The sequence below is a fragment of the Coloeus monedula genome (assembly GCF_965178545.1).
Source record: "Coloeus monedula genome assembly, chromosome: 3".
NCBI lineage: Eukaryota > Metazoa > Chordata > Aves > Passeriformes > Corvidae > Coloeus > Coloeus monedula.
Genome location: NC_138783.1, coordinates 44,868,672 through 44,880,170, shown reverse-complemented (window position 1 = coordinate 44,880,170; position 11,499 = coordinate 44,868,672). Strand labels below are relative to the sequence as shown.

Below are 11,499 nucleotides of genomic sequence, written 5' to 3'. Positions count from 1 at the left end.
ACCATGTCAAAACTGCTGAAGTGTTAGCACATCAGCAAAAATAATGTACATTTCTGTAAACAAGTGAACATGCTTAAAGCTTGTTGTGTATATATTATTTATAGTTTTCTCTAAATAAATTTATTTTTCAGAGGGTGCTACTACATCAGAGCTTTTGCTAATTCTTTTTTCCCATTTTAGTTCATTGATTCAGTATTCAGTCATGTGGGGTTAAAAGGGTGTTTTTTAAATCAGCTGTCAGTGAACACTCAAACAGCTGTAGACTAGACCTTATTTTAGACATCAGTTTACTTACTGCTTGACTTTCAAGGAATGGCAGGCTTGGGCTATTTTTTTTCCTTCATTGTCCTATTTTCTTCATCTCAGAGTTGGGAGGCAACAGCATTAGCAGACTGCAGTCTCTGTTCTAGCAACTGCTCTTCTATACTCATAGGGCTAATACAGGTGAGAGTGGGGACAGGTTCATTCTCTAAGCTACTCAGAAACACCAGGAAATTAACAAAGGTCATCTCATCCAGTTCTCCCACCCCACAGGTTTTTTAAACTGACTTGCCTATTACAATTCTGCAGTACCTACTACCAAAAGGTTGCTGCTGGGCTGGCTGCTCTAACTCTCCATTCTTGTGCATGCTGAAAAATTTGTTTCCTTCTCTCACACAGTAGCAGACTCACTTTCTTCTTGTCTCCTCTACCCCCTCGCCTTTTTCTCCTCAGTGAAGGCAAGCTCTGTCCTTACTCTATGCTCTTTTTTACTCTCAGGGTGGCAATGAGAACTGTGCTCACTCACACCCCAAAGTTACCTGGTTGGGAGGAGGACCTGGTTGATCCTGGCCTTTTGGGGAATCTCAAAGCAGCAGCTCTGATGTAATTCAGGGCTAAGTCGCTTCTACAATGGGTGATAAACAATGGGGTTTTGGTCTTTTTTTAAATGAAAGTATTTTGAAAATGAGTATGAACTACCTAAGTTATCTGCAACAGCAGCAAGGACATGTCTGCTTAGTACCAGAATATGCACTGAAACGGACACGATCCTTCTGCTGCTTGTCCCATTGTGCCTGGGCAGTGAGGTCAGCTTTGGACCCTTGTGTTCACGGGAGCTTGAGGGAGGAGAATGGGTGCCAGGGAATGTGTATGAGCACAGACTGAAGCACAGGAGGTTCCCTCTGAACAGCAAGAGGCTTGCTTTACTGGGAGGGTGACTGAGCCCTGGAACTGGCTGCCTGGAGAGATTGTGGAGTCTTCATCACACAAGTGTGTTCCCTGATAATCTAGACAATGCTCTCCTCGGAGACATGTAAAGGATTTAGTACCACAGAGACACCCCAAGAAACCTCACAGACTACAGCAGTAAAGGAAAACAACCTCTCAGGTACATGCTGACCAAACTGTTTATTCCCAAACTCTGAAGTGAAAGAGGTGTAGCAACACCTGAAAGTGAAAACAAACCAGCAACAATGCAAACATGTTTCACAACAAAGACAGTAATGCATCCCCAACTGCTTGCTCCCTATCTGGTGCTGGATGGAGATGTCTGTCACCAAATAAACCTGAAACACAAACAAGAGTTATGTCACAATAATAAAACTATCATCTTCCCTTCAAGTTTTCTAACAAGATACTAGAAAAAGTGTCCCAGCATCAGCTTTTGATCGAATTCTTTACCTTTCTGCATTAGTTCCATCTACTCCTATGAGAAGGGTATCACAGAACAATACTCAAGGCTCCAAGGCCAGAAAAGATTGAGATGTGGATATATAGTTTCACTATTTCAAGATCAGAAAGTGTTAGGAACATCATCTGTTCACATCTGCTAGAAGAGTGCTTATTAAATGGGAAGGAAAAATACAACATAACAGCCTTGTCCAAGAAATCTGAAAATCCAAGTCTCTGGTATTCCCCATGGATAACACACAGTATAAAGCTCTTCATTAAAAATGTTCCATGTTTGTCTAGACATGTGGACATCAATATGTTATCATGGATGTTTGCCTGACAAACCACCAAGAACCAGATTAAAAGCAGAAAATAAAGAAGATTAATTTTGATTGTTTGGGCAGAGTACACTGCCACAGATCTGCAACTTGCCTTCTACAGTTACTGGCAGCAGAAGCTCTTTATGTTGTACCACCTTAGGACTCTTTGTTTCAGTACCTGTAAGTTCTTAAAACTGGGGCTTTCAGTAATGGTATGTAAAGAAGTTAAAATTTAACAGCTATTTTTGATATTTAACACTTCATTAACAGAATGGAAGTGTGGACACAAGGGATTTTTTTTTTGAAATAAACTCTAGTTGTCCACATTACTGGCAGTTTGTTTAAAACTTCTGAAATCATCCCTCCCCAATGGTATGAATTTGTTGTTCATGGTCACTGTACTTACATGTCACTCATCCAACTCTGCAAGTCCCATTTCTATCAGCTTCAGATGAACCAGGTTTTTGTCATCTCCATACAAAGAAATGGTGACCTCTGGTGACACAGTCTGAAAGTTGACAATTTTGACAGTTACAAATTTACATCTCAAGCTGATACTGAAAGATTTTACTGGCTGCACTCACTGGCCAAGCAGAACTGTGAACATACAAAGAATACTTCTGTTTTTAAGCAAAGAAAACTGGTTTTAAAGTAACAGGAATGCTTAGACACTTTGTGTTTGCAGGATTAAGAACAACACTGCACCATTTTCTCTTAGTAATCCTTCATGGTAAATGGTTTTTAATTTTGAACTATTTAAACTACTGAGGGTTCACAGTACAACAAAGACTTAGAAATTAGAGTGCTAGTAAGAATTTTAGGCTCAGCAAGAACTAGGAGGAAAAAACCCAAAAGCACATTTCTTACAAGTACAGAAGCAGAGAGACGCTTTCCTTCAACACAGTCCATCACGGTCCACAATGCTTTCAGGCTCCACTCTGGGGAATAAGGAATTCTTTCCACATTTTTGTCATCTGAAGTAGGTTTAAATCCAGCCAGCAGAACTCGTACTGCTTGAACTGGGTACTCCAGCAGATGACAAGGTATGTGACGCAATCTGAAACAGAAATGAGAAGCATTTGCCCACAGCAATCCACCTGCCCTAAGGACATCAGGATGGCTGAATGGCTCACACAGTACATTTATGGTGTGGGAACTGGGACTGGACTCCCTGCTTGATGGGAACGTGCCACCATGAGACCCAACAACTCAGGCAGGGCTAGGCCCTCTGAAGGACTTTGCACAGGAACTATCAAAAAGCAGACCAGCATCAGAGACCCTCCCCCAGTACCCTGCCTGGGGAGGAGTCAGAGAGCTGAACACAGATCTGAGCACAGGAATCCAAGTGCAAATCATCACAGTGCAGCTCCACAAACCTTTGTGGTCCCAAGTGCTTCACACCTGAATATGCTCTAGACACACTACTGGAAATAGATACGTGGGGTTTACATTATCATCTCCCCATTCTTCTACCTTTCTATCCCAGAAGCAAGGGAATGGGGAAGCAGAACAGGAAATGCAACTCTGAAATAGAAGACACTGTCTCTCCCATGACCCAAATAGACTGGGAAGCACAAAATCTATTCAAATCCCCATTTTTGCATCATCTTCAGCAACAAAGTGTACATTCCCAACAGGCTTGAGAGCAAGCCTACATAGAAAGTACCTATTATTATAGACACACATATGTACTGCATATACAGGTACTATGTATGTACTGTAGCACTCTGTACCATCCAAATACATATAAATGTGTATGTATGAGAAATTCAGACAAGCTCAGGGAACCCTAGAAGCCTGAGATATTTGAGACACTCAGCTGACATCGCTGTTCTTAGAGCATCTCAGAACTGCACAAACAGGGATTTGAACTTCACTTCCCACACAGGCAGAGCAGGGTGTGTCCCACTCAGATGCTCCCTTATCCATTAGTTTATTCCCCAGCTGCCTTCTGTGCAGACTGCAGTAACACAAACTGTATAGCCTAGTTTTGAGTAAGGTTCTTGGGTGCAGCAGCAGATTAACCTGAGCCCACTCACAGGTTAAGTAACTGGAGATAATGGAGAAATCTGATATTACAATAATGGGCTTCTCAGAACAACCTGAAACAGAGAAGGAGGTGCAAAACCCCATACACTGCAGACAGGTTTAACCAGCCACCCCACTTTCTCTCTAACTGAAATCCAGTGGTAAATTATGATAAACAATACATATATGCAGTTAGATATAAATTAATAGTAAATGTAAATAAATGTATGTATTTTTACAAGTGCATATTTTATAATCCAAGTGTATACACACATACACACAGACATTTTACATGCATTTTCTTCTTTTCTTCTATTTATTTACCTGCTTGTTGGGACAACTAGGTAAGTACCATAGTCAACAAACTGAACCAGAATCTGAACAGGGACAAGCTGTGTAATAGAGAGGAGCTTTGCTCTATACCATAAACCATCCACATACTCTGCAAGGCAAGGCAGGTCTACAAAAGAAAGAAAAAAAACCCCATCACATAACGCCCCACAGTACTCAGTGCAGTGCAAACTGACCTTAAAAATCCACTTCACTTTGTGAGCAAGATTAAGTCTCCTCTTCCTTATCAAATTCATGGTACGATTTAGTTCCATGCATCCTCCAATTCTCTCTGAATTCCAATCCCATCACTAGTATACAATTTAATTCAAGTTTCTCTACCTCACATGGCAATGGTGAGAAGTAATAGCAAATTGCTCAGTGAAAAGATAGTGATCCAGTTTAAACTTTTCTACTTGGGCTAATTTGCACAATCCAGTCAGTAAACAGACTGATCTCCGAGAGACTAGATACCAGTCTGGAAGGCAGGAGGCAGATGCTGCCTAAAACCTCACCCAGAGTTTTACTAGTTGGTAGAATGAAGTACAAGTGAGAACTGTTTTCTTCACCAAGTTTTAGACAGCCATACTTGTGTTAGTTTAGTCTCAACAGCTGTGGACATGGAAGTGGTGCTTTTTAGGGCTCACACAACTTCCAAACCCTTATAACATGATTTTCTGTACGTAATTTTTCTCTTTTGAATATTTAATAAGATTTTCACAGTTACAGCTTCAGTGACAGGTGCTTTTAGGGAAAAGTTTTATTACTGCCAAATGCAATCTGAAGTTAGTTCGTAACTCTAACAGGCATCAGGAATGAGTTCTGTCCATCATTTTCCAGAGGAGCAGAATGACACAAGAGCCTCAGTTTAATGAAGAGTAAAAACATATTACAGTGTATCATGTAATTATAGAGTGATGTTACTCCTTACTCTCTTACTGACTCTAAACTTATTTAAAAAGACATAGAAATAGAAATAATAGTATTCTTCCAAAGGGAATTCAGGCTTTTGGAATATCCACATGAAAAAACAGGGAAAATAAACACACAATGTACCTTTTTTGAAGTTTGTTAGATGAGGAAGAGTCTTTACGATTTTATTGCACCACTTCAGGGCTTTATTAAGGCTCTCTGAGTCATGGCTGGCAGCTCTCTCTGTGGCAGACTGCTTTGTAACGTTCCCAGAAGAATCAAGACAAATATAAACCTATTTAAAGAAAGGGTCTGAAGTTACTATTTTTGCAGTTAATTTAGAAACCAGGAATTCCAACTGTGATCAACCATTATTAAAAGATTACTCGATCCCATCTTTGAAAGGTTCGGCACCTCCTTGCTCCCCTTTCTTCTTTTCATCATTTGACATTCAAAGTCCACACAGGAATCTTTTATTCTCAACGCACATGACATTCTGCCTTTTGCCTGGGAGACCACCAGAACTCCAGGAAGCTGTGTGGGCTTACACAGAATTTGTTATTGTTCTGCCACATTAAAATCCAATGACCTCTTTTCTTATTAAAAAAGCTAAGTACCAGACCGCAACATTGTAATTCTTTATTTTTTCTAGAGAAATGATTAGTGTTTCACTACCCCCACCTATGAGGGTATTTCAACTAAAGAGTTCATTCAGAGAGCTGCCCCGCACCACCCCCTGCACCAATAGCTCAGGACCATTCTGCAGCCTCTGATGCTCTAAGATTGTCAGCTGTGATTTCCTTTTCACCAGCCCAATGGGACTGCAGCATATGAGATGTTGACAAGATGACTTACCTCCTTAGGGGACACCAAGTGGGTAACTGTGACAGGAAAGGTTTCTCCTGGAAAAGGTATTGGTGGCAACAGGTATGAAGACAAAAGCTCTCCTTCAAATATCCCCTAGACCAAGACAGACTTTAGCTGAACATCATAATGAGTAACAAAATGGAAACTAACTTAGGTGTGACTTCTGGTGCAAAGGAGTTACCTAAGAAGGTGTATAATAATAAACACGTTTTGTTTATTATTAAAAATAAACAGAAGCATGTCCTTGATGAAAAAACCAGACATTGCAAAGTACAGACAGAGATGTTCTCAGCAGCACAGCACTGTCCAGTGTATCTTCTTTTAGAGCCGTGTATTTTACAGTTTCAATTCTACATGCCATTACTGCATTTGGTTCACCACAAAATAAACCCTGGTGCATTAAATTATACTTTTAGAAACACAGATAGCACACAGCTCAGCTAGATCATAGGTCATGAAGAGAGCTCCTATTATCTCTTGTACTGAAAACATGACGTGTAACAAAATGTACAATTTCTCCAAAATACGTTTTTACACATTTACTTGACCAACACTTTTCATTATGCCCCAAGCAAAGAGAAAAGCAGAAGCAGCATATGTAACTAGAAAATGAAACAAATTATGACCCTTTCTTCCCCCTGCAGAATCTGACAGAGGATGCAGTATAAAAAATCATTATGTTCCTCAGACTTAACTAGGAAAAAAGAATTTTTTCCATTCAAAGTAGGTACTCCTGCATGTAAAGAAAAGATGTCTAACTAAATCATAGATATAAACTGAATGCCTGATTTCTGCAAAACTGTCAGGAGCACTGTGAGTCAGGAGCCACCTGACTACACCTGGACACACACACCTGGAGTGGGAGTCACTGCTGTAAAGCTCAGCACACTTGGAGGTTCTGATGCATTCTCTCACATCCTACTGCCTACCCGGAATTTTTCAGGCTAATGCCTGAGCTAGGATTGTCATATGCTAATGAAGACCAGCTCCCAAACTCATCAGTGCAGTTCAACAGAACTGCATCTCAAAGACAGTGACACACTGCAGCAATGGGTGCAGTGAGCTCTGCATAAGCCACCGTTAGCAGTTGCAAGGCTCACAAAATAGAATAAAGTCCTTATCAGCTTAACTTACCCCAAATCACAGATTTGAAGCTGTGAAATGAAGTTACAAAACTATAGAATAAAACAATACATCATGGTTATGTAAAAACAATGTACTTCAGATGGCTTGTGAGCATGGCTGCTTAATCTCTACAGCTAAAACCAGAGCTGATTATGTTTCAACATGTTCAGAGCTGCTTGTTTCCCACTTCTGCTGTTCCTGAGGTTCAGCTCGAGTTCTGGATGCCTTGCCTCTTTTCTGGTCTGCAACTGAACACTTCTGATGTCCATTTTCCTACAGATTTTTCTGAGTCACTTATTCCTGGAATGAACCTACTTAATGCTATTTTTCCTCAAGGAAAGCACTTCAGGCTTTCTGAACTGAAGCTTCTTGCTTGCAACCTTCTTACAGAGCTTTATTTTTGTTTCCCAAATTTAATTTTTATGTTAAAGGTACAAATCTCATTTCCAGATCCATATTTAGTTTGCTGAAAGCTGTGTGTCATGTGCTGAACTTTATGACAATGCAACAAGAGACTGATTTACAATTAGGTTTTCCATGGTTACTCAGTTCTAATATACACCAAGAGATTTTTTCTAACTGCATCACGAGCCCACTGGCATACAATTTGAGCCTTACACCAGCAGTGACAGCAGCAGACTCTGTACTGGAAAATTATTTTCTGAAGCAATGATGTATGTTGGAAAGAAAAGTACACTGGCAGACTTAAACAGAATTAAGAGAAAAATGCAGTAACAGTCTTAGCAATTTAAATAAACCTGATCTTCAGATTTCAAGGAACAAGCAGATTAAAACAAATACAGAGAAATTACTTATGTAGGGGGTTTTTGTGTTAAGACAATGAAGTTAGTAGAAATGTTAATCCTCCCCTCAGGAACATCAGGTAAGTGTCCCAGACTGTTGGAATAAAGAACCTAGGTAATTCCCCTAGAAATCACTGGCTTTATGATGAAACACTTGACTTAATTTACTCGATCCTTGGATGTATTTCTGTGGGTAACTAATACCTTGAAGTGATAAAAATATTACCTTTTTCCTAGTGTTTTAGGTTTTAGAGGAACACAAAAACTAATTGGACTTCAAAGAGAAGTGCAAAAATCTCTTTTCATTACAGTGTCCATGAACAAACTCTTGGCAATTCGCTGTTCCACAGAGCCTTATTAGCACATTGCAGCTCCCCGTGCTGTGCTGCAGACCTGTGTGCTCAGTCCTGTGGCTGCTTACAGCACAAAACCACACAAATATTAATAAAGGAACAAATCCTCCAAGGTCACAACAAACAACTGAATAATCTCTCCAGTGTTAGAACAGCAACAGCAAAAGGGACACACACACACATCTCACCAGCTTTTGTATGTCCTGGCAATCTTCAGCAACACAGTACTTCTGGTATGCCATGAAGGACGAAAGCGACATCCCCCCAAAATACAGGTTGATGGACAACTTGCCCCATGGGTTATCTGGTAATTCCTATTTATACAGGACAAAACAGGATTGTAATAGTAGTAGTGGGACTGAAGTTTTAGAAATAGTGGTCAAGAATTCAAACTTCTCATGCTGATGTGCACAACACTCAAAGATATGAGACCAGGATGCCTATTAACATCAGTTATAACACAAATGGGAATATCTCTCTTTCTGAAATGGCAGCACCAGTTGCTCATTATCCCATGTTTGCTCACTCAAACCCTTCTCCTTCACAATTTACCATTAAACTGTCTGAAATGCCTTGTTTTCAGACAATTCAGATGATGTGTTTCCCTATAATTTTAATAAATATTCAAGCACATCCACACTTAGTTACGTCAGAATTTTATCACTTAAAATAGAATTTAGAACAATTTATGCTGTTGATAGGTAGGTTACTTGTCCAAACGACAACTCAATATGAGCAGGGTGTAAAAGCAGCACTAACTCTAATGGACATATTTGAGGCCTGAGAACTATAATAAAGGTAAAGTCACAGGAGAAATAAGTTTAGTTGCGATTTTTGTTTTGTCTAAGAAATGCACTTACTGCTATACTCCATCTACCATTCCTAGTGACAGTTAAAAGCAAAAAGACAACAAAAAGTTTGCTTCATTCCACATCTATGAATAAATTAGGCTACCTTGACATGAATTTCAACCTCTTCATTTTTGAGGAGTTCTTGAAGGTAATCTACTGCATCCTGCTGCCAAAAATTTCCAATCTATTTGGAGAAAAGCAAGAAACCCACACATTAAGATGTTAACAAGTAATATTCTTCCTATTCTTAGGGCAGATAGAAATACATCACTACCATTAAAGAAAAAAATCTGACTTGAAAACATACAACATTAATTTGATTTGTCTACAATCACTTAAATATGATCTGCTATTTGGTGCATTAAAATTTATGTGACAATGCAACCCACAATTTTCAGATCCTGAAATGGCTTAGAAAGAGATGCTGCTTGCCAAATTTAACTGATACTATGTGCTCAATAGTGTATGTGTACAAAATTATCTGAAGCATAAACCAAAGAATTACACAATCTAAGATAACACACAACAAAACACAGAATACCTTAAATACTTCTTTTATTCTTTGCTCTGTTTACTTTCCAACCTGTAGGCTTACACGCCTTTCATAGAATCATAGAATGGTTTGGGTTGGAAAGGACTTTTAAAGATTGAGTTTCAACCCTCCTGCTTGTAGGCAGGGACACCTTCCACTAGTCCAGGTTGCTCCAAGCCCCCTCCAACCTGGCCTTGAACACTTTAGCAATGGGGCATCAACAACATCCCTGGGCAGCCTGTTCCCATGTCTCACCACCCTTGTAGTGAAGAGTTTCTTCCTAGTATCAAATGTAAACCTGCCCTCTTGTCAGTTTGAAGATATTCCCCCTTGTCCTATGGCTCCATGACCTTGCAAGGAGTCCCTACCCAGCTCACTTGCAGTCCCCTTCAGGTACTGAAAGGTGCTGAAGGATCTCCATGGAGCCTTCTCTTCTGAAGGATGAACAGCCCTAACTCTCTCAGCCTGTCTTCACAGGAGAGGTGCTCCAGCTCCCTGATCTTCATTGCCCTCCTCTGGACTAGCTCCCGCAGGTGCTGTTCTTCAGGTGTTCTCCTGCTGACTTGCGATCTCTCTCCAGGCTTGGCCTGTCTACGGACCAAAGACGCTCTCCCTCTTTTGAGAGGTGGGCCCTGCAGGACGCCCGCAGACCAGGTTCCTCAAAGTGAGTGCCTCTGCCCAAGCAGCCAAACCACTGGCTGTGGCAACAGTCCTGTAATGACTTCTTAACTCACCAGACTGGACTGAACCTCTCAAACCCCTTCCCTCTGACAGGCAGGACTGATGAAAAGACTACTGGCAGTCCACAGATCCTCACAAACACTCTTGGAATCTGCAACACCTGCAGACACAGCCAGAGCAGTCTGAGGAGTCTCACTGGTGTTAAGAGGAGTGGATAACTCATGCAGTGGGTAACAGTGGCTGCACTGTATGAGGCCTGGCAGCCTCTCAGTGATGTCCCTGACACAAGCAGGCAGCAGCACCACCTAGATGACACTAGGGAGTGTCAGGTCAGCACATGGATTCCTCTGAACCTCTCAGAAGACAGCAGCCACCATCACCTGCTGCCTTTTGTCAGCTGCAGTGGGGGTTACACGGGGAGCAGACGGTGCTGCCCTCCTCAGCCTCGGCTCTCTCCTGATGTTGATGGCTCTGTCCTCATCAGCCTGCAAAGTGACGAAGCAGTGCTGCAAGTGCACCTCACACTCTGGGGAAAATCTCTTCTTGCAGGTCCCTGCCATTGCAAACTTCCATTCTTCTGCACTATTGCCCCTTCTCTCTTCTACAAGTGCTTCTGGGACAGCTTCTGGCTGTTTGGCTGTGGGTCCACTGCAGACTGCACTTGGAATCAGCTCCTTCTCAGCCTCCCTGATGCTACACAGCCCTCTCACCTACTGCAGGAGGTTTCCTACCTTTTGCTAGCAAGTCTGCTGCCTGTCCCTGCCCCTACTGGAGCTGCTTCCTTACTCTATCAGTTTAACTGTTTCCAGTAGTAAAAGTAAGCTGGTAATTTCAGTAATTCACTTTTACTAAGTGCACCATTCAAAGTAACCAAGGTGTGATGGTATGCGAAGATGTTATTTACACACCAATTACTTACTGATAAAAACTCCTACAACAATTCACCTGTATTAGTTTAGATTGTTTCCTACACAGCCAAGTTCAGAACATTAGAAGCACAGTTTTGCAGGACTTGAAGAGGTCAGATTGTCTGGCCATTCTACA

At 41.1% G+C, this 11,499-nt stretch overlaps 1 protein-coding gene across 1 annotated transcript in view; it reads right to left on the bottom strand.

The window, feature by feature from the left end:
• Positions 1–2,382: 2,382 nt before the first annotated feature.
• The window catches only part of RNF17 (ring finger protein 17), a gene marked incomplete at both ends in the record, with an annotated part of 39,373 nt that continues 30,256 nt past the window's right edge, over positions 2,383–11,499 (bottom strand). The window contains 7 exons of the mRNA XM_082278209.1: positions 2,383–2,481; positions 2,841–3,030; positions 4,326–4,461; positions 5,388–5,538; positions 6,099–6,203; positions 8,571–8,705; positions 9,346–9,426. Of these exons, the coding sequence (XP_082134335.1) occupies positions 2,383–2,481; positions 2,841–3,030; positions 4,326–4,461; positions 5,388–5,538; positions 6,099–6,203; positions 8,571–8,705; positions 9,346–9,426 (897 nt within the window). The remainder of the gene's footprint in view (positions 2,482–2,840; positions 3,031–4,325; positions 4,462–5,387; positions 5,539–6,098; positions 6,204–8,570; positions 8,706–9,345; positions 9,427–11,499) is intronic.